Consider the following 24,363-nt stretch of genomic DNA (forward strand, 5'->3'; position numbering starts at 1 on the left):
TTTCATAAATACTTGTCACACATGATTACAAATATATCAGTCATGCTCTCAAATCACATCATGAATGATTAAAATAAAACAAGGAAGATACTTGAATCATAATTTTGGCAAGTAAGTTTGTCCATATTTATCATAATTCGGATGACAAACGCTTCGTCTTGTGCAGACAGGTTTATATGTAAGCTTAAGCTTGTCAGAAATAAAATTTAGGTTCGTCCAAATCTAAACACATAAATAGTTGCATGCCTGTTCTTTGTGGAGGTAGGTAGACAGTGGTTTTCCACTTTATGACCTTTCTCGCTTCCTGTGTCCTTTCATCACTCCTTTCTTACAAACTCACGGCCCCAGCCATGGGTTTAAAATTTCATAAAGTACTTACCTGTTGTATGTAAATGTTATTACAAAAAACGTATAAGAAAAATGCTATCTAACTCCGAAACGGATAATTTAAATGAAAAACGAACTGTATAGTATCCCAGATAATTTAAAAAAGTGCTCAGGATGCATGAAGGTTACCTAGATCGATCCAAATTGATTCCACACAATAATATAGTAAGCATTTTTTCTAAATCATAAGACCATGCATGAAGTAGGTAATTGTTGTTAAACTATGGTAATTGACATTTATTTGTTAATACATATTCACTGTTAAGGTTTATATGTTATACCTAATAGTAATTGAATAGTTTTGAGACTTCACTATCGAAATAGGGTTACCTGTAATGATAATTATAAGTGATAAGTGAAATAAATAAGTATTTCGATAAACCTAATAGAGGTAGTAAAATCTTTAATGTGGTATTACACAAATATAAGAAATAAATGTATTTTAAAAAAATTAGTAAGTAAGTGTACATTATAATATCTAATAATACTGTAAATAAGCTTTTAATTTTTAAGGACCGAAAGTAAACACTATATTAGGCTAGTCCATATTCCATATTTTCTTGCATACCTAAACCGCTGATTTTGATGAAATTTTGTACCTACCTATGCATATAGTTAAACTTAACGAAGTTAAACTGTTCCGAATTCATGTTTTTCTTTTTCAATTGGCCTTTTTTTCAAATCTCTCCCATCTGACTATTTTGTATATTGAACAGGTAGTACGAATCCCATAAAATATGACTATGATTCAAGATATGTGAATACACTCATGTCGCCAGAAATAGCATACAAAACATAGTCTTTATTACGTTTACAATTAGTCCAGTACCAGCCACATCACAGCCCGCACTGCCAACTTTAGCACACCTGTTTATCTATTAATATTTTAATAAAAATAACTTCATGGTTGTCAATTTGGAGATACTTTTATATGAAGGCTAGTTTTTGACCATTTTAGTTGTAGGTATGTTTTATTTACTGTGGTTATATTATATAGAATAATTTCATATTTTTAGGTTGTGAACTATGATTTGATTACCTAGATGTACTAGTTAATTCTATCGGGTTATTTGTTTTGTAAGGATTAATACGAAGTTCCTGATACGGGGTTAAAACACCGATACTCATAACAAATGACTCAGAGTCGTGTCAGTCCTGCATGTCTAAACCCATACATGTTTCTGTATATGGTGCAGTTGATTCTGACGACCATATGGCTGGATGTCATAACATAAATTGTTTGCGCCAAAGGGCACTGTATGTACTTCAAGGTCTGGCGTACTTTAATTCACTACAATATTTTATTTTTAACATAATTAAAAATGTAAACAGCTTGTACCTACGGATTATGCTAAACAATTCAATGAAATTCTGTTCATTCAACGATTTTATGTAACAACGATTACGTAAAAAAAGAAGAGAAAATATTTGACTTATTTGAGGGATAGAGACAAATAATAAGTCATCACCTATTATAATAGTCGTCAATACCTTTATGTTATTGTGCAAATACAATAGGTTGTATTATAAAAGGTCGCATGATTTATTCAAATGATGACACTGAAGTGACCTCGCACTTAAAAAACCTCACAGGGTTTGAGTTTTAAGCTTATTTAAGTTACGCATTGAATTACTACGAAAATGTGTTCCCAAGTACTTAGGTATATACATGATAAAATTCAAAATTTTTTATTCACCAACAACGACATTTTTGACACAAACTTTTATTGTTGTCAGAGAGACCTTATGCGTGACAAAAAATCATGTCCGAGCAGTAAACCGTTGAGGAGTTCCCTCGTCGGAAGACCACCTGCTCATGCTTATCATAATAATGCATTTTCATCCAAATTAAACGTGTTTACAAAATTTCACCAGTCAATCGGTTGAAGATAATCTGCTTTAAAATTGAGTTACAATATTCCACCCGAATATACCTACATATCTACTTACTTACATCCATTGCAAGTTAAATAAAGGCTGTAATAAGGATTTTCATCCTGTCAGTTCTGAGGATCCGTTCGTCTATTTAGACTAATTTGTGTTTCTGCTGTAATTTATCCAGAATCAACAACGTATCCATAGATACAAATAATCTCAAAATTTAGAAGAGTTTGTTAAACATGTCTACACCACCCCACGTGTATTAGAACACACCTATTTTCGTCCTACTTTGTATTATTACCTCTAACATAAAATATATTATGACCGTGAAATACTCTTGGAAAAATGTCGCACGGTCGCACGTTAAAAATCGTTGCTGGCACGTTATCAAGCTTATCCATATCTCGATCGCCTTTGATTCCCAGTCGCCGACCGGGAGCAAACACCTGTCAGGGCGTAATTACATGCCGCATACTTAAAAAAATGCTTATTTGTTTCACATTGGAATTATATTTTGTGGAACTAAACTCATCATCTGTCTTTCCTTAATCCATTAAAAATAAAAAAAATCTCAATCTTCTATACTGAGACATTTCGTCTTTACCGTAATTCGTCCGCAGACGACGGTGCAAAGTGTAAAAATCTGGAGCCTGGGCACAGGTGTTCATGTCTGTTGAAGAAACTGAGAATGCGCTGAGATGAAAAAGAGTCTTGATAGTCCATGCTAATAACAAATACTAAAAGTGGCCACACACCTATCTCACATTAGGTTATAGCCATAACAAAATAGAGAAAAAGATTGTAATTTAGAACACTTAGTGGCATTATCATATCGTATCATGATGACCCAATAATGTGAATATCCTAAAACCACAGTAAAGTTTCAAACAAACAAATCTATCAGCGTGTCTTTTGTTTTATTGTGAAATAAATCACGTTGCAATAAACGAAACTTTGTTATAACATACGAAATGTTATAGATTCAGGATTGAATAACATTCAGGTGTTTACTGCTAGTCAGGTGTGGTGGATCTCTCCATGGCGCGTGGGCCGCTTCTAAAATAACACGGGAACCAACAGTTACTCAGCACACTCTGGCCGAAGCATTACTCATGCCGCACACACCTACGCCATATCAAAATTTCATACCCTACTTTTAGAATACGACTATGTAACACTAGATGAACAATCAGTCCGCGTGGAACACCGGGAGACGCTGGTGGATGGGCTATGGTGAATCAGCTAAATATTTTCAGAATTTTTTTTTTGTTTTTTTATTAATTCAGTTAATATTTTTTGCATTTAATAGATGTGTGTCACTGAATTTTTTCCAACTTAAGTAGAGAACCTAGGTGATACAAAAATGTACCATCAACTTCCGTGAAGTTCATTCTTATGTTTTATTATAGCTACTTAACAAAAATCGGAGACAATTCTAATTATTCCTAACATACCGCACACTTTGCACACACAATCATTCATATGTAGGCATTATAACTAATATTATACTACATTTTCATAAGACTTATCCACATTTCACCAATCCATACAATTTCGCAAAAACATTTCGTGTCTAACATTTTAAATGATTAAATAAATATTTTCAGTATTCGCTGCATATTTGTATAAGCTTTGAAACATAAATATAATTTGATTTATAGTGATTAAAATAAGTCAATCCGCGAGACCTCGAGTGATCACATCAATAACGACGACAAGGTGTTACTGTGCTAATGTGCCAACATAATATAAATAAGATCTACTACATATTATATTATTGTATACTAGATGTCACAATATATAGGTTACCATAAAGTTCCTTTTATAAAACCCAAATCTGAATATTTACTTCTAACAATAATAAAGTTTTGAAAAAAACCTTTATTACGTACAAAAGACATATAAAACATACTTAGATAGCTTAGATAGACATAGTATCTATGAACATAAATTAAAAAAAAAAACAATCAATTCATATAAGTATTAGAGGATGACTCAGTTTGGATGTTCTAGTTCCAGGGACTTTTCTACCTGCTTTCAGTCATGGTTAGTAGTAGTATGTTAAAACCATGGTTAAAGTTAGCGATAAAGTATAACTTCCCGACTATTAGTAAAAAAGTTAAGTATACATACATATGTTATAGTCATAGTAGAGCACTAACTTACATATTAACAGTGTAGATACTATATCGCTAACTTTACCTGTATTCGCCAAGTTTGAAAACAAAAAAGAATAAGAATTTAATTTTACGTCGTCTAAAATTACTTAGTAAAATTAATTCATACTTCCTACCTTTATATAATGAAGAGATACATTTTACAATCGCGTTAAATGTAGTTCCCAACATCACTGATCTATTTACAATTACTCATCTATTTGCAACAGTTCCTAAAATAAATCTGACGAATTTAAATATAAACAACATGTAGTTTTGTAGTACAACAACACTGGTATTTTTTTATTTATTTTCGAGCTTTGATAAAGTTTCTAGATACTTTTTAAATAAAGTCCTGAATAGGAAGTGTTGATTGAAGGAATTATTTGAAGAGAATATTTTACATAGGATGGGAGTACTATTTTTCCAAAATCTTAAGGCACGTGGCACCGTAAATTTTTATGTTAACTTTAACGTGTGCAGAAAAAAGCAAAGTACGCCATTTTGACTAAACGTCAGTTGCGCGGAGGTGCAACTCAACCTTATATCAATCATTGTAAAATATCGATATTTTTTTAAGTACGCAGAACATATTTTTCATTTCTTTTTTGTTTTAATGATAGTTTTTTCTTATTTGAAACAATGAACTAGATTTAATCCAACGGACTCTAATCTTCTATTTGGTATTGTATGTTTATATTTAAAACGATTTTAATATTTCAGAAAACTTGAACATGTTTGTTTTACCTGGCTTTGGTTTCACTAGGAGCCGTAATCGAAGCAATATGGGCCACGTTGCTGACATTCTAATTTAATACTCGTACTTTTCAACTACCGTGGTTTATTCAATAAGTGAGATGATTTAAACAGCCCATTGGAATATTTTTTATTATTTATACCTAAGTAGTTTAACAAACAGGGACACAAATTGACTTTAAGAAAGACCACACTCGATTAGAAAATATAAAAATGTTTGATATATTTCCATAGGCATCAAACATTTTTATATTTTAGCTTATAGTTCACTACACGTATTGTGTGTGACCGAATTTCGAGATAGAATTGGATAGCTGGACCAATAACATTTTGTAAAACTAACATGAGACAGCAATAAGTTAGTAACAAATTTATCAAATTGTTCTACTTCGCAGGGAGAGTATAAAATGCTCCAAATTAAAACGTGACAACCGATACGAATTACAAAACGTGAAACTTTTTCCCAAAATAATCTCTGAAGGATGTTGCCTATGCGCGGCTGGTGAAATTTTACAGAAATGAAACCAGATATTTTTAAAGCACGAGAATAGAACGATCAACGTGATTTCCTGTTGGTGTTTGATATTCAGCACCATTGTGAATGGACAGTTGCTCAGATCGACAATAATACGTAGGTAAGTCGGATTGAGCTAATTAATAATTATATATCTGATGGAAGTTGACTGGAAGGTTTACGAATTATAAACCAAAGAAGAGAAAGCACGACGAATTCGATGCTTTTCAGCGAGATTATAAATGGACCACACTCAACGAATACTAAGCTAATATCGTGGGTCCGATGGACACAAACATGGATTGTTCGAGCAATGCTTAAGTCGGAGAAAACGGATGGCATTCGTCGTGGATGATCTTTTTCCAGCAGAACTTTGAAACAAAAAATGTTCAACAAAAAAACAATTAGGTACTTAGAGGAAAGAAACATATTTGAACATATGGTTGACTGATAGAGAATACCACATGGCGTTATGTCAACTATTTGTATTTTTTTCAATTAAGTGCAATAAAGTTTAAAATAAATAAATAATTCAACTACCTTCGAAAGTGAGGTTAGGCGGATGAAGATTCACCGTTAATTTTGGTAAAAACATGTTTTTGTCTTTTACATCATTATAGTTTAGTCATTTTGACTCGCATGAGGAATAAGAAGACAAATAGAAAATAAGATATCCTGCATGTAAATCATTGGAGACGGACGTAGCGTTGCTTAAGCCGTCTGTCTATTTTGGTCCGCGGAATGCTTGCGATTCTGGGAGTTTGCCTGGCAACTACACCATCGTTCTAGCTCCAGAATCCAGAATGCTTACGAACAATTCTTGGTATCCAAAGGTAAGGTATCAACAACTTATCAACAAAACAGCAAAATACACTGTAGTGTATTTTGTTGTTTTGTTGATAAGTTGTTCAAATGTATTTGAACGGGTGTCTTAAACTGCTTTAACTATATGAATACAAAATTTTATCAAAATCGGTATAGCGGTTTAGTCGTGAAAGCGGAACAGACAAATAGACAGACTTTCGAATTTATACTGTTAAGTATGGAGTATATGTAGATGTATGCTATATACAAATAAAAATAATATAAGTTTTACGATTCATTGATAAGCCCGATTCACAGCTTATGGAAACATTTCAAATGTAGGTACTTATCTACTTTACAAGAATAAGTGATTTTATAATTTTTTTCCTGAACAGCTTCAGATGAAATCGACGAAGAGAATTCTTAAGATCCATCCTGTACCGCACTGATACATATAAAGTATCAACGAAATATATTCGTAGACGACCATAAATATAGTTATGGAAAATTTCTTGGCCAGGTCTTCGAAGGGGTTCGTTGACAGGCGATGTATGACGCATGAGGATAGCTGTCAGATGCGTCATGCTCCCAAACCATACACCTTCACATGTTGCTTACCAATATCAATGCTAGCTGATGCCAGGAAAACATGGTCAAATGTGTGTGCACTGTGTCATTGCATTGTTGTTTGTCAACAAATGAATAATAACTAGCTTTAAATAGAAATTGAATAAATTCGAAAAACGACGCACAGGATAATTAATTTCAGTGTGTGTATTGAGTATTGTTTTATTCATATCACTAAGTACTGTATAAGATTTTGTACAGTAGTATCGAAGATTCATCATTAACAGCCCCTACAATTCCACTGCAGGGTATAGGCCTCACTCAATTTATGGCATTTACCTCTTTTCCTGTTCTGTTCGAAATTCCGACCATTCTCAGGTCGTCGACACATCTTGTCTTCTGATGATTATCTACTATCCACTTTTGAGACACCATATTTATTTTATATTAGCTGTTTCTTGTAGATCTCCTCGTGATAAAATATATGGGTGCGTTTGTTATACAAATCTTTACCCCCTATTTAAGAGTACAGAAAAATCTAAAACATTTTGGACGGACCACTTCGTTTACAAAAAATTATAAAGCACATTGAGGGCTGCCACGAAATGTGCTATATACGTAACTTTTATAAGTTATTATTGCAAGGAAAAATTGAACGGAAGTTTGTTGCATATTTTGGGATGTATAAAGAAACAATTAATAAAGTAGAGTTTGGGCGGACCGTCCGCCCTTGTTTCGATCTCCATTGTTTATAAATAGATTAGGCGATTTCAAACTGCCTCCCACTTCTGAGAAATATTCGCTTCCCGCAGTCGACATCTTTGTGAAATTGTGCAACATACACGTTGAAAACATTTCAGCATAGAATCAAAACAAATAAAGATGTTACGAATTGATATTTGTTTTTATTTGTACAAAATCTTATCTTATAATGTGAATAAAAATAGTGCGAAAAGAATAAGTATATGGATAAAGTTTGTTACTAAAATATGCCATAACCGCCGTACCATATTTATAAACATATGACCAGAAAATCCCATATGACCAGTGCTCAGGGCTAGTTTGTTAAAAATAAATAAATCTTGTTCTTTAAGAGATTTTTTTAATTTCATTCATTCATTAAGATTGTCAACATTTTATCTATATTTTAAACATTCAGAATGTTTGAAAGGTAATAATGTAAATTTTGTTTCATAATTAGCTTTAATTTACAACATCAAAGGTCCGCGAAGCTCTTTGATCATCACTTCGTGAGTGGTCCCGTACTCTTACCGATGAGTTAGGTACTTTTGCTTAGGTTATATCCGTAAATAGCTTACAATATATTAAATGACTTTTTCAACTTTTAGTTATTTAGCATATTATAGTATATAACTGAAAAGACCTTTAAAAATCTTTAAATTTATTTACCAGCTTACCTTTTAACTAACAACTTTCATTCATTACACTAGTCTTATCGCCTAGCACTCATTTTTATCAATATAAAATATATAAATAAATATATAAATACATCATGAAATGTCTAAAATAATATTATTTCCACTCACCTAAAAATAGAGTCAGTCTTTTCGTTGCAAATGGCATGTGGCTCCATCTCTTCAAACTAAAGTGGGTCGTCTTCTAGTATCCCCATCTGTCGGGGCTGGTCGAAACTATAACAACTGAAAGTGAACGCACGCCATCTGTGTCGTTCTAAAATACTTAAATCTAACTAAATTAAAAGTGAACGCACGCCATTGGAGTCGCAGCGGTGCGGAAGGCTCCACTGCTGTGATCAGACTGAGGCTTCATCGATCTGCAATATCAAAATTCGCTAGAGGTTATTTTGAGGTTCCCGCAATAACGGCGGGCATGCTATTTTGAGCAACAACGCCGTTGCAGAATCCGTTGCGGCGAGTGGTTGGTCGTTATTCTCGTTTTGCTCGTTACTCCGGACTTCTATGGTCATGCGTTGATTTTACGGCCCTTTCCAGCAGATGGCGAGAGCATATATAGTTTGTTCTAGATTTTTACAAACAATTTATATTCGTGGTATTTGCCAAGTCGTAAATTACTTTCGTGCTAATTTCATTGTACAGTATTCTAAATAATACATTGTATTTATTATAGATATTTCATTGCCATTTTCAAACATTTACGTTTCATAGTAAGTAGTTAAATATATAAGTATATCACTGTTTGGCTGACACCACAAATTTAAATATTGTAAACTAACTGTTGCAAAAACAATTTTTAACTACAACTTGTAGTTAAAAATTTTGTCGCAACAGCGCTGCTAGATAATGAGTATCTTGCAGCTGCAGCGATGTTACAGCGAAAATTATTATGGCATGTTTTAACCTCAAATTTTGTTTCTGATTTGTTAAGCAATGCAGAAGTAGTAATTCAAGTCTCAATTTTCTAGCTATTCTCCAAACCATATTTTTTTGTTTCAACTGGTCATACTCAAGTAAAGAAAAATCTTCTATCTCACAATTAAAATTAATAAAAAATTAATTAAAACTATAATTAGAGTTGGACACCGCTTTGTAGATCATGTCGCTACGCTACTTTAATCTACCTGTATATTAGTAGGCAAGGGCAAGTAGGCACAGGTCGTAGTTAAATTCCACAATATAGTTCCGTCACATAGTGAAATTGCTGCGCCGTGAGGCTTCGGAGTGCAACGAATGAAGACGGAAGCTGGCTGTAGACTGATTTATTGAGTTTGACACTGACAGTTAATAACATCGTCATAAAAATACAGAAGCAAGTGGCCAGTCCATGCCACGGAGTTATGGGATAAAACAAACCCTATGCTCTTCAAACTTACATTCTACCTGTGTAGCAAATTTCATCGAAAATCATCCAGTAGAATGTGCAACAAACATCTCATCAAACTCACCTCAACATAAAATTTTATTCTTTATACAATGTTGATTTGAGAAATCACCATTGTATAGAGACCTAGTGATAATGTGGGGGCTAAGGTGATTTTTCAATTCAACATTTTCATCGAATTTTAAAAATATCGTATCATCATGGAGTTCCTTTTCTTTCTGTTAGTGTCTTTAAAATAGCTATGTTTCCTGTCTGATTCGCAGCTTTGCATTTTTTATATACTTACCTACGAGACCTACCACCAAAACAGCGACCATTAGTAGCTTCTCTTCTGTTCTGTAGGATACTTTCTAGATGAAATTTCTTCTTACTTGCACTTGATATAAATAATAATTACATTCGAATACCTACATTAGGCATGTATTCGAATCCCTAATCATTTTAGAAGGAGTAGAGGAAAATAATAAAGGTATGAAATGTTTCAGTAATTTTATTCCAAAAGTTCGATTCTCTGTTTATACCAATGTACTTATATCTTAACTATTATTTATTGACTAACATTTGTTGAAGAAATAAAATATTGGAAAACATAAAATGCCGAATTGGTTTTAACTTGTGACAGATTACATTGTACTTACACCATGATAGAAAAATAACAACAATATATTATTTTTTACATAAATAATTGTCGTGGCCATTATTGTGAAGTATGTGAAGTGTATCACACGCAACGACTTCCCAAGCAATGTTAATGGGGTGTTTTGCTATTACCTTTTTACGACAATTTATCATAGCTAAATTGTCACATATTATTGTGACAAAATTACTAATTGTAGAAGGATAATTATTAATTTATAAGTAATTAATTTACTAAGGCATTTAGACTTTAAAAAATGGCTATGACTAAAATGTACAGTAGTCTTACAACTATTGTATTCAATAATAAGATATTTTACTTGTAATAACTGTTTTTATTATAAAAAGTTATAAATGGAAATAGATAGATATATTTACTTATTCTAAACACTTATGTACAAAATTATTTGGCGCTACAAGGTCCAACAAAAACCTAAGGTTCAAACTTCCGATTACAATCGGATTATGAAGGTACATACATGTAATATATACCAAGTAATGCTACAGATGACTAGACTTTCCACGTTCCACGAGGCTGCACCAAGTATCGTGCGAGACTCACAGAGTCCTGATGAATAATCACAATAGCGTCCACACACAGTTTTGTACAAAAATATCTTATAAAATAATATCACTTTGCGTAGTGTTGTGGGTGACGCTCACTTGCCGAGCAGGATCTTGCGGCCAGCGCCGAGATTCTGTCCGGCCTGAGTGGCGCCCTTGTTGGAGCCGGCTTGCAGCCCGATCACCGTCTGGCCAGCCTTCAGCACCTCCTCGGAGAAGTCGCGCTTGCACTCGTCAGCAGGCTTGGGGCCCAGGTACGGGCCGCTCCATTCCGAATGCCTGTAGGTCTGTAACAAAATGACATTTATACTGGAGACTCAAATAACCCTTGAGTGGCCTCTACGTAACGACCTTGGATATTTATGAAATCTGAGGTAATGTTGCCCGAAGCTCATTAATCTTGGCGAAGTTGGCTCGCAGCCAAGTTCTCAAATCCAAACGTCAAACCGAATAGCTGTAAACGCGCTGTTACGCTAAACGATTAAACTATTCTAGTCATTGTTTATTAAACAAATAGGGTGCTGGAATCGTTAAGTAATAAACAATTTATGTTGATAAAATTAGACTTTTTATAAATATTAGTGGTACCATAACATTTTGCAGTGGTTTACATAACGCAGCCTTATAACAGTTACCTTTATGTCTATTTCAAAATAACGACGCGATATCGTATATTTTTCCAGACCTGAGATAACCAACTAGCAGTCGAGCATGTGCGCTTCTTTGTTTTAAATGTATTCTTATAGATACTCGAGATTTACATAGACACTTTACGACACTAATCACGAAGATTATAATGCTATTAATTGTGCTGTTATAGCCTTTTGTCAGATTAATACATTTTTTAAACCTTAAATCATGTCCAACTTGATTTCAGATTATATTTTGTATGATTACTTTGTAATTTGATTTGACCGGCAGTGGTTTGGCATTAAGTGTATTTAAATTAATAAAAATATTTTATATAAATAATTTAAAAAATGTAATATCTACCTCGCGACCCAAGGCGAAGAGTGTGCTGACAACCTGAGCGATGTCCTTCTTCTCCCAAAGATCGACGGTCTGGAAGACGTCGATGTCAGGCACGCCGTACGCCTTGATGGCAGCCTGAAAGCTTTTGAACAAACCATTAAGAGAATGAAAATAAAAAGAGAATTTATAAACTGCTGAATTAACATTTCATTATCCAGACTTGATTAGTTTATTTTATTTAAAAAGGATGTTTTATGTTTTATATGTTTTATGTTTTAAGTGGTGGTTTTTACTAAAAGTCCGCAATCATGGCACAACACCACTTATTTAAAGTAAAAACTTATTTTTTTTTACATAATATTGAATATCGGAATTTATTAAAAAAGTATGTCGTCACTCTACAATTCGGCAAATTAGAATCGAACGTCCAAACCTATTTAATATTTTTGTGTAGATACGTACTTAGTGATGTTTTCCATCATCTTGAACTGTCCTCCAGAGGTGTTGATCTTGGGGACGGAGCCAGGCTTCAACTTATTGATGAGCTGACATAGGACGGTGCCGTCCTTGAGCACCTCCTCGAAAGCCTCGTTGGGCGGAAACTTGGCTCCCAACACAGACTCGATCCATTCTTGACATTCCTTCTCCTGCTCGGGGTTGCGCTTAGAAGCGAGCTGAAAGGAAAACAAAATGCTGGTTGAAAGTGTAATTACAATATAGTAATGACCTATTAATACGCAAAAAATATTTATAGCAGAAAATATAATTTTTATTTTACAAAATCGTAAAGCCTTGAAAATTCATATGATCTAAAAATTTTATCAGTATCAAAATTGGAATGTTATTAAGTTCACATTAATTCATTTAAATATAATGATTCTATGACCCTCGTTTTATTATCTAATTAGTAATATGTAAGTGTATACAAATAAGTGCGAAATTATATTTCAACATATTATAAAAGAAAACAAAAACTTTGTAAACCGGTATTTATAGAAATGTTACCTTGGCGCGGACTTGGCGTTCCAGAGACATGTTGCTTTGTGTGTGTGTGGTGGCTTGCGAGAGGCAGTGAGCTTTGGAAGCTTTGGAAGACTACGCTAAACTGAACTCCTGTAAGCTGAGAGAGCGTATTTATAGAGAGAGCGCGCAGGCTGCGCCCTTCTGGAAGACTCGTGCGCACCGCTACAGAATTACGATTGTGACTCAACAGCCTTAATATGATGTTGTTTCTTTAAATCGAATCATATATTTAATATGTTATTTTGGTAGGAACTTTATTTTGTATTAATAGTCTCAATTAATGATATAGCTGCTACGGACAAAATAGTTTTTAATTTTAGAGAAATCCTCTGTATATAATGTTATGATAATGTTAGTTAGTAGGAAAACTTCCGACTTTCCTGTATAAATTTAGAAAAAAAAATATTAGAAAATTGTGCTTGTTAACAAAAATCCGAAGCATAGTTAAAAATAAAGTAATTTTACGTTTTCGCTAATTCCTAAAAAAACATTCACTTGCAAGTCGGATATAGAACTAAACAATAAGACTTCCCTTTTCTTAGTTATTAAAAAAATTGTCAACAATAATTTTATCAATTTGATACAGTAATAGTGAGTAATTCAGCTTACTGATAAGATTATTAGGTCAATGACTTCCTAATAAATTATTTTTACCAAACAATTCTGGGAAAATTAACGTTAGAAAAGATAATGTCTTAGAACATAAATCACAATCATTGGACTGTTTACCAGATATAAACTGTAGTACATGTCATGTCGTTCTTTGCGGATCATATTTTTTTGGGTAGACGTACCTAATAAACTGTCATGATCTATTGTTTTATTGTATTGCTATGTATGCTATGTATTATTTACAATTATTCGATTCTGGAGATAATAAATACCATTGAACAACAATAGGATCGCAATCCGATCCGGGCCGGGCGAATACTGGAAGGTTCAAATTATTGACAAGTCTTAAGGTCTGAAATTGATTGAAGACAATTGATAACGAAAAACAAGAAAAATACATATGACAAATACTTATCTCTTCTTAAATTAATCTTGTTCTTTACACAGCGATATGTCTTTGTGATGTTCACTTTTTATGGCAGTATACCTAGTGAGAGTATAATCTGCGCGCTGCGTGAAGAGCGCTCAAACCTCGTCAGGTTTTTTGCACATATGACTAAATGTTGTTGTGTGTTGTTGTGTTGTTAAATGTCATTGTAAATGAATAAATAAAAAATAAAACCACAGACGGTGAATTACAATAATTTAGAATTCCAGACAGCATGACAATACGAAATGGCCGTCATTCAATAAGAATAAAAGTTTTATTCTATATGTAAAGTTACTAGGTAGGTACTATATAAATATAATATATAATTCTACAACATAATGTATTTTAGGAAAACTATAATAATTTTTTGATACTTGTTGTGTATGTTTTTAATTATAACCATCATAAAGCGATCGACTGAAATCAAGAACCTAGTATATTATCCGGGTGTATAATATACAATTAGTACCTAAATGCATGTTTGGATAAAAGCTAAATTCACAACGAAGATGGCCAACATAATATAAAATTTTACTTGGCTTTTCTTCTATATAAATACTTGATTAGTTGGTAGATATCGTGTGAATGTGGATAGTACGATATGCTTAACGCACATAACATGATTTAATAGCATGTAGGAAAAATAAATGAATTTGATTTATCTGTGACATGAAAACTAGTGACGCATGGGCTTTTAAAAAAAGCGTTCAAGGCACACACATTGACTTGGTCCATATATGTGGCAAAGATGGGCGGGCGGGCATCCCAGCATGCGCCCGCCCACGGCGCGGCTACACCCGACGTTGCCTTGTCACTGTCGCCACTGTTGCCTACGCTACGCCACAATAAAAACACACATTTGAACTGATATAAATTTTCCGATGAGTCATATTTTTCTTTCAGTTGTAGTGTAGACAACATTTCGTCATGTCCAATAAACGAAATATATTTTCTGAAACAAATCTGTCTGAAGTAAAAACATATTTTTATACTCTAAATATAAGTAAAGATCATATAAAATAACTTGTTGTGAAATCGTATATTTAATTGTATAAAATATATAGATATTTAATATATTAGTTAATAGCTATATATTTTTAGTAACTTGAGATTTTAATTACTTGAATTTGTTTTAATTCTTGGAAGTAGGTATTCAATGTAAGGAATTCAATTGCCTTTGTTGTTGGTCCGTGTTAATTACTGAAAATTTATTCTCCCATCTTCAAAGAAGATTACAAAAAAGTGCTAGTAATATAATGGTACTAACTGAGAAGAATGATGATACGGTTGATTTATATTTTAACTGATAAAAAAATATATACGTAATTTTTCAAAGCAGACTTTGTTGTTAATTATTATCAACTCGAAATCTCATAGAAGCCGAATATCTAATAAATTTTACTAAACAAATGTTTTCATAATCTTTTTTAATGTCCATATGATGAAACTATTAGAAATAAAAAATATATATATTGTTATTCTCTTTATTAAAACACCCTCGACAAATTCCATCAGTTTTGTTACATACACTCAAATACATTACTATGCTATTATTTACATATAAATTAAAATACATATTTACAACATTCTTCGACAACAGTCTATATTTTTTAAAGTACCTTATTTTAGTTAGATTTTATATCATAGATATTAAAAATAATTGAAATAAAAAATTACTAGAAGGTATTGACTAGCTTAACAAATGACTTATGTAGGTAAATGCAAAAAATAATTACATTTCTAAAGTGGATAAAATCTCTTTGGTTTGTTCTTTAACATTAATTAGCGTAATTCATAGGTATACATGATAAACGTATACGACGGTTTAGAATGTATTTACAAACATTATCACACAAATCTTTAAATTAAATAAATTCATCTAATTTCATTGTTAATACTATCATTGGAAACCGCGATAAAACATGTTTCAAATTTTACACCCGAGTACTAATTAGCTCCTGTACACTGAACATTTTGATTATACTTATATTAAATTATTTTCTAAACTTTAACTACTTATCTATAAGTTCATAATAACTATACATAATGGACACGTTTTGGCACTTCAAATGTCTGTTTATGAGCTCAGTCACATTGTTTGTGAATGTTTACACATTTTCACTAGGGCTATCACTCAATGCACGGTCTGGAATGTGTCAGGCGCGGGTCATGGCCGTGATAGTTACTCCCAGCGAACACTACCCATCGCGGCGGTAGGGCTGGACTACGCCCATTAGAAAAGATGGTTGTTCGTTTTGGCGAGAGAACCGAGATGGTCGGAGAGGAGATAGTTGGGGGGAGCGACGCCAAGGAGCGGGAACCCTGAGGGCTGACGAAGCAACCCGCAGCCGCCGGCCCACTTGCCGCCACTGCTGCTCACTGGCGGCAATCCCCCTGCGCCATTCATATCGTCGCACAACTTGTTACCTATGACAATAGAAAAAAATAAACGCATCTTCAATTTAATAATCGTCAGACCAAACTGAACTCCGGCTGTCCAATTAAAACGCCGGCGCGAAGGACCACCCAGCATTATGTCAAATAACTAAAACTCGTGCATACAAATCTGCTCGAATATGAAATCAGACTGCAGCGGGACGGGCGAATATGAAATAATCGTGGTAACGCAATTAAGCGCTAATCACCTAATCCTTGCCGCGCGCTCCGTTGTTTATTCAAGCCTGAGTGACAATAGCGCGCACAATTAGCGCAAATGAGCCGAAGTGAAAATCTGGCGGCACGGTGGCGGTGGTGGCGGGAAGCTAATTTGATTAATACCCCCGCAAGGCTGCGATTACCCGTAACCTATGCTGCACCACAACGTCCATGTAGTATAAGGTAAGTAGCAAGCAGAAATTATATAAAAATAAAAGAACTGAAATTATTTTTTTCGATAGTGGTACTCGTAAATCTATACTTAAATGCTTAAACATGCACAGGAGTGAAATTTGCCTTTATAAATAATTTTAATAGTGACTTCATAAAACTTCTTAGTAAACCGAAGTTTCTAATAAATCTTTTAGACAAACTGCAGGTAAATATAGGTCAAAATAACTAATTCGAACTTGACCGAAATTCTTCACCTATAAATATTACGGACGGTTCAATTTCAAATGACAAACTCATTCGAGGGCACAACCTCATGTTCTAAATTTGAATTTTACTAATCAAAGCGACGGATTTATTCTGACGAAAGCCTTGTTATGTTCGCCCACGCAATTCGTCGGCGAAAATAGTGGGATCCCATCACTATTGGTGGAAATTTCTGAGCGAATGAGTCACTCGGTTATAATTTCGGAAATCTGTGTAACATTGGTCAGAATCGGTGATACGATGGCTAAAAATATGTCATGACTGCAGAGAGAACCGAAGTGGATCGGAATGTCGATAAAAAAGATAAACATATTACTCCTTTCCATTTATAATATTTGTAATTATAACATACTTGCTGCGCCCCGAGGCTTCGCTCCCATGGTAATTTCGGGATAAAAACCGTGTTATTTTAGGTTATATTCTACCCGCGTGCCGAATTTCATAACAATCCGTTCAATAGATTTTGCGTGAAAGAGTAACAAACCAACGCACATACATACACACGTACATCCTCAACTTTTGCATTTATAATAGTAGGACTACGTCTGTTTAAAAGTGCAAGTTTGAATCTATCGGATATATCGCTTGGAAATGTATTTCGAGTTGCTTATTTTAAAAGATAAAATTGAATTGATTTTTTAATATTATTTATTAAGCATGGACAAAAGTTAATTAATTTCCGTGACACTTTTCACAAATCTTTGCAAAATAATTTTAAATGTTTTAACATTCCGTGTGTAATTGATTAACGAGCTGTCGTCAATTAGTACAGATACTCTTTAAGAGATCAGACCTTAAAAACATTCCATTTTTCATTGTGTGCGTCACGGCAATGGCGAAATAACGCTCTAAAAATAAATATCACTTCATGGCATAATACACAAGAATATAATCAACACGTTCCCAAGCCAACAAACACTCTGCAAATATTCTGGTATTAAACTCTCGCCACATCTCTCAAATGACAAATACTAAATCATAGAGCGTTTGCATTGCTGCTTCGTTTGAAGTTTAATGTTGTAACTTTTTATTTGAGATACTATGTTTCAATTTGCTATATGATTACATTAATAACCGTTTCATTTAAATATTATTTTTCTTTTTGAAAGATTTCTTTTAATATTAAATTAGAAATATATATTTAACGTTAAAATAAAACCACTTAATTAAGTATTATATTTATCAAGGCTTGCTGTAAAACATAACTTACCATAAAGAATCGGTCTTTTCAGGTTTGGCCGCTTTATTTTACTTTCTTTAGTTAAACATAGATAAAAATAAAATGTTTCAGGTACTTAATTGCCACTAAACCGAACACCAACACCAGCTTACCAATTTTACATACTTTATTACATGCCACATTTTACGGTCAGTATTCCTAGGGAATAAGGAAGGGTTCACAAGTATGTATGGACTTTTGCAGCCGAACGTACTAAAAGCGTCAGACAAAATTCAATCTCTATAAAATCTCTTATTACAACAACGACACAGCGGTGCTACGACAATCGTAGAGGGCGCCTCCTGTTTTTGTAGAGGTTTCACGACGAGCCTTCGTAGCGCCGCCGTAGCACCTAGTTTGAGTTCGGAATACGGCCGCCCCGCTGGTATTTTAATCGTAAAATTAGAGATGCGCGTCGAATACTTTATCACGCACTTACTGCAATTTATGGCAGCGCTCCTTGATTTTATTGTGACCACTTATTTATATACCTTAAAGTAATCTTCGTGTAATACTTTTATAGAGTAAAATCGAAATTCATAGGTTATGTAACTAGTCTATACTAAAGTATTCGTTCTGTAAGTAAATAACATTGTGACTCCTTAGACAAGACAATACAAGACAGCTGCTCTGTAGACCTGATGTTTTAAGAAATAGAATAGACCGGAATCGAGCATAGAAGAATGAAATATCATTTCCTTTGTCAAAATTAGAAAATTTTTTGTAAGAAATAAACTATTAAAATTGTAATAATCTCAATGATTAAACATAACTTCATTACTTAGAGGTTTTTTAAACCTTTTGGAGAACTGTCGTTCGATAGTATATGAATGTAACAACTAACCATGTCTGTCATGGATGTCATGTGAATAATAAATCATTGACATATGGCGACATAGCATTGGATCGCCACCTAGGTGCTGACATCTGGTGTTATATTTTGAAACTCCAAAATGGACTACTTACCTTGTGAAGTGATAGGTTTCAAGTCGGGCGGAGACAGATGCGGCAAGGCGTGGTGTGCAGGCTGCGGGGCGGCGGGCGTGGGGTGCGGGGAGGTGGCGGGGGACGCGGGCTTGTCCCGCTTGCCTTCCGCCTTCACCGGGACATCCCCCGCTTTCTGCTGCGCCAGCCGTTCTTGCTTGCGAAACTTCGCACGCCGGTTTTGGAACCATACCTGAAATTTCAAAAAAACGTTCTTAACAATCTCATTATTTTCGGCGCTACGGAAATTTTGGCTGACTTGGTTTCCCTGACTGCCAAGAATACATGTTTTTGCGTACGTATTTCGTGTGAATATTTATTAGGGTTACTGATATAATAAGACGTATGTCAGCAGTTTTGTGTTGTCTAATATATGATTCCCTAATGACTTAAGGTACATATCGACGTCGGTTTCGTAAGACCTACTTATCTATTTTTTATTTGCATTAATGTTTCTTAAAGACAATGATTGATGAATGTAGGAAGGCAAATAACATTTTTAATAAAGAAAATTAGCTTATTTAAAATGAGAATCCAATTTTCCGCCCACAATAAAACCATGAAAGCAAAGTAATGGAAACAATGAAAATTAAAATTCGAACACCGATGGCACAATAAGCATCGTAAACAAAAGCGGAAACAACAAAAAGATAATGAAAACGTCAGGAGCGAACGTGGGCTCCAATGAACAAATAAAGTTAGCGTTCGAGCCGACTAATGGGAACGCATCCCATGCATCGCGCGCCAAATTTTAATGCAAACCGTTTTATATTCGTTCGAATGCGCGCAAATCCGAATTGATCATAATTCGATTTGGTGTGAGAGATAATTGCAACTGCCACTGCGCTGATTGGGCAGTGTTACGAGTAAAAAATGCGAGTAGCTCGGTTCGGCTCCACAATCATACGCACGCCCTATTTGTTCATCACAGTGTGCCTGATGATGTTTGCTCCCCTTTATACACTGTTATTTCACTGAAATGTCGCGACCTAGATAATTAAATGTTTTACAGCGTTAATTTACTGGATACACTTTTAGTCAAAGCATTCAGAAATTAGACCTCTGAGAAGATTTCCACTTTTAGTGGTCAAATTTTAAGAAATCTTATAATGACAGTTAGGAAACACGAGTCTCCATTATAATTATTACCGTCTTTGCCAACAGATGTATGTTCAAGACCTACGTAATATCATGACGCCTACGAAAATTTGCGCGAATCCGCCTTGACAGTGATCGTGACATGAAAAACGTTAATGACCCACTGGCGTTCTAGAAAGATTTTGTAGAAGTCATTTGTCAAAGTGACCAAGACGTCCTAATCTGGTCATGGTTAAAAATATCGTATAATACGATGACAGCGACCAACGGTTTTAAATATAATAGAATATTTAGGTTTGGACATTGGAACTACAATATTTCAATGATGACGCATAGAAAAAATAAATCATTTGTACTTATTTCAGCCAAACCATTTTAGATTTAGAATAATTTTCCCAATGCATACGACAACCTAGAATATTTCAGATGGTGGGTTTTCCGTTTTTTTAGGCTGGGGTTTTATGAATCTTGTAACTATTATTCCTTTAGATATACTTACAAGTAGATCGCCTAATAAAGATCATATTAAATATTTATGGTTTTTTCCACGATTATAAATAAAAAAGTATATTTCAGTAAATCTATCAAAAAAATATATAGCGATGGTTGTAAAAATGGAAATTTCTTGTAATGTGTGGCCAATAATTTTTGACGACGTCATTTCTCACTTACGATTTATTTACAGCGAAAACTGTATTAAATAAACTATGATTGTTGGACTTATGATTTCCGCGACTTTTCAAAATAACATAACGTCAACCAAAATTACCGTGAAGTATTTTGTGCAGTAATGACTAACGAATGATGGACGACATTGAGATATTGTGGTTACTTTCGGACACTTGTGTTTATGTGTCTGGGTCATAGTCGGTATATATTACAGACAGTATAGTTCCATAAGATCTGTATCGGTGCCAATGCTTGTCAGTGCAACACACCTGTGAGCGGCTGGAGTAGATCATCTCATCACCGCTGTATACTAATTATGTATTATTTATTTGATGGACAGCCGCGGCATTATAGATCATTGCTGTGAAATGCAATGGCCACGGCTTCGGCGACCAACTCGCGAGATACCATTTGATCGTATATCATTATGATTTAATTACACATTAGCAATAACGTGGCTGGATTATGTGCCATATATCTTTGTTATTCACTCAGAAATTAGTCATTCACAAGATATACATCATGTAAATAACATTACAATTCTATGTACCTAAAGGTTGTCAGAAAATAAAAGCAAAACTCAAGATAAGTAAATTTTCCCAACTTTCATCATTGCAATAGAAGTATGAAGATAAATTCAAAAGTGCTCATATCTCACAAATTGTGAAATTATGTGATTTATAAAATGTCGTGCTACAAAACCCTCCTTTAGGTAAGTACTTCTGTCCGCGCTTTGTCCAATCACCGGCATTGTCTTTCAGCGCGTAGGATGAACATGTGTGCTTATAAGTATTTGTACAAGTAATCAATTGTAAGATTGCTGAAGTTCATAATTCCGTTGGATCTAACAGAAAATCAGTGCTTCCGAGTGGAAAGGTCGCACGTACGTGCTCGGTGTAACCAAGCGCGAGTCGCCGGGCGCTGCGCCTAACGAACAGGCAATCCGCTTGATTGGCGCGACTCGAGATGAGCCCGACAGAATCGCCCCGGGCTCCGCGCCTTCCGCATTATTTCCGTATCGGAAAAATCAAAGCTCAACAACGTATGCGGCATCCGCAAACAAACAAATAATAAAAGAACCGCCGCCAATACAAATGAGTACCGATACGACGGCGAGCGGAATGTGAACTCGAGGTGAAGTCGAGCATGGCCCCGAGGCAAATATACGTCCGCCGATGTGTTTGTAGGAATTTGTTGCGATGTTTATCGAATTCGATGCGTGCTGTACTCCTACAGTAAATATTTTGTTAAAATTTAGAGTCGCCCATTTCACGTTTATTGCACATGAAACTATTTTTTGTGGAAATAATAGTTGTTATGGCAAAACCTATTTTTAAGATATCGTAAATTAACGGTAACCGATAAATACAAGCAATAATAAATAACGAGCGGCCAATTAAGCGTGGGGTCGGGACAATCGAGCACGGCATCGAAATGCACTTTGCAAATGAACCGAGCAGACCCGAGAGGGGCGCAGCGGGGCGGTGCGGGGCGCCGGGCGAGGGCACTGCACATTGACAAATGCAATTAAACGCGAAATGCACACGGTCTATTGTGCCATCTCTGTCAAATCCATTAAAGACAGAGTAATAATATACTCAATGACAAAGGAAAGGATCGAGAGATTAGCGACATGTTATATCATAAACAAACTGAATATGCAACTGTTGCGAATACCAAATTTTGCTTATTACTTTATAGTACTCCTGATGTAAATATGTAGTCATTACATGCTCTACAACTGCAGAATGACTGTTTTGGTCAACACAAAATATGTTGTGTTGATGACAGCAACTCAAAAAAATTAAGAAACAAAAATGTTAATTTTTAAACGTCTGCAAAATTAACCACGGCCACTACCGTCACTTCTATTCGATGTTTACATCCCACAGCTACTTAAACAAATGTACAAGGGGTAGTTAATACAGTTCCCTCTGCAAACAGCGGCAAGCAACAATGGCTGAGTATTAAAATAAACAAGCCAACGTCGCCATGTGGCCCGGGCGGGCAAACACCAAACACTGTAATGTATTCAGCGCATTGTGAGCGTAACCCGCAACTGTTACTCCACCCGACCTGCCTCTGACGAGCTCCTACAACTTGCACTTCAAACTTCGACATCAGTCTTTAAATTTTATTTGAATGTTTTTCATAAAACTTTGCTCTAACTTGATATTTCAAGAGAAGATGGCCTGTTTTCCACGATGTAACTTAATGTTATTTACTTAATTACACACATGTGGAAAGAGCCGAGATATTAGGATGACTTATGTCGTGGCTCGTGGATGGGTATCCATGAGCGTATCCACGAGCCACGACACAAGTCATCCTAATATGGAGTCCTAAACCCAATTTTCATTGATGTAGTTTGTAAAGAACAAATAAATAGAGCTAAATCGAATAACTTCACTTAAAATTTAAACTGTATGTAATGCCCATGAAAATCGAGTGTCTTTAACCTAATTCAGATAACCTGCGTAAAACTGCTTTTTTAATGTGAAAAGTTTCTGGAATCGAGTGGGAATTGAATCCACGCCGCTGTCTATCCGGAAAAGTGCTCCTAACCACTGGGCCATCAAGACCATTCCAGTATGCGGCTTTTTGCTTGATCACGATCAAATTCAAACAAACGCAATCACGAGCGTTAGCAAGTGTTTTTTATTCAATTACAAGCTCAGTTCGAAGATCACAACTATAAAAACAAAGTTGAGAATCATTGCACTGAGGCCATTTTTCATCGAATTAGCCGAGGGAGCGTCATGTGTTCGGCCTATTATTTGGCACTTCAATGTAAAAAACATTTAGTGCGAAGCTAACGTAGCGGAAACTAGGGGTTCCTGAGGATCATATAATCAACTTGACTCATAAATGTCTGTTCAGTAAATAAATCTTACGTAAAGTAGTGGGCGCATTGTAGCCTCTGGTTACAAATAAAAAATCGTAGCGTTATAAATGTAATGCGTCTTTCGCGTGACCTAAAAATAATTCCCGTATATAGTTAGGCTAGCCCAATACGTAAAAATAGTAGTACCTAAATTTTCAAGCTATCCAAAATATAGGACATATTGATCATCATTTGCAACTACATTCACCGCTATCGACTTAAAAATTTTGATATAACTAATCTCTCAAATAAAATTTATTCTCGAGTGGCAAACAAAAATTCTTCGCCTGAAAA

General features: G+C 34.6%; 3 protein-coding genes and 1 long non-coding RNA gene across 5 annotated transcripts in view; 1 reads left to right on the top strand and 3 right to left on the bottom strand.

The window, feature by feature from the left end:
• The window catches only part of LOC128669641 (muscle LIM protein 1), an 18,017-nt gene extending 9,380 nt beyond the window's left edge, over positions 1-8,637 (bottom strand). The window contains exon 1 of the mRNA XM_053744589.1: positions 8,613-8,637. The gene's annotated coding sequence lies outside the window, so the exon portion shown is untranslated. The remainder of the gene's footprint in view (positions 1-8,612) is intronic.
• LOC128669643 (uncharacterized) lies at positions 3,373-8,177 on the top strand. Of its 2 annotated transcripts, XR_008404669.1 has the most exons (4): positions 3,373-3,501; positions 5,576-5,815; positions 6,315-6,527; positions 6,894-8,175. It is a non-coding gene; the product is annotated as an uncharacterized LOC128669643 (long non-coding RNA). The 2 variants fall into 2 exon arrangements; XR_008404668.1 differs by having other exon boundaries at positions 5,576-6,527; positions 6,894-8,177.
• Positions 8,638-10,359: 1,722 nt separating the features above from the next.
• Mp20 (Muscle protein 20) lies at positions 10,360-13,216 on the bottom strand. Its single transcript, XM_053744279.1, has 4 exons — positions 13,063-13,216; positions 12,520-12,731; positions 12,079-12,199; positions 10,360-11,372 (listed from the first exon to the last, which is right to left on the bottom strand). The coding sequence occupies exons 1-4, from the start codon at positions 13,090-13,092 to the stop codon at positions 11,181-11,183; spliced, it is 555 nt and encodes a 184-aa protein (XP_053600254.1). The 5' UTR covers positions 13,093-13,216; the 3' UTR covers positions 10,360-11,180.
• Positions 13,217-15,607: 2,391 nt separating this feature from the next.
• LOC128669557 (paired mesoderm homeobox protein 2A-like) overlaps positions 15,608-24,363 on the bottom strand; it is a 28,892-nt gene continuing 20,136 nt past the window's right edge. The window contains exons 3-4 of the mRNA XM_053744462.1: positions 19,401-19,611; positions 15,608-16,549 (exon numbers count right to left, since the gene is read on the bottom strand). Coding sequence (XP_053600437.1) covers positions 16,356-16,549; positions 19,401-19,611 — 405 coding nt within the window. The 3' untranslated portion in view covers positions 15,608-16,355. The remainder of the gene's footprint in view (positions 16,550-19,400; positions 19,612-24,363) is intronic.

Source organism: Plodia interpunctella, chromosome 4 (assembly GCF_027563975.2).
Source record: "Plodia interpunctella isolate USDA-ARS_2022_Savannah chromosome 4, ilPloInte3.2, whole genome shotgun sequence".
In the NCBI taxonomy this organism is placed as follows: Eukaryota; Metazoa; Arthropoda; class Insecta; order Lepidoptera; family Pyralidae; genus Plodia; species Plodia interpunctella.

Excerpts from the sequence above, each read along its gene's own strand:
- Mp20 (XM_053744279.1), bottom strand. The coding sequence starts at position 13,092 with ATGTCTCTGGAACGCCAAGTCCGCGCCAAG. Across the intron at positions 12,732-13,062 it reads AACGCCAAGTCCGCGCCAAG|CTCGCTTCTAAGCGCAACCC; the intron begins GTAACATTTCTA and ends TTTTCCTTTCAG. Across the intron at positions 12,200-12,519 it reads ATGATGGAAAACATCACTAA|CTTTCAGGCTGCCATCAAGG; the intron begins GTACGTATCTAC and ends TTTGTTCAAAAG.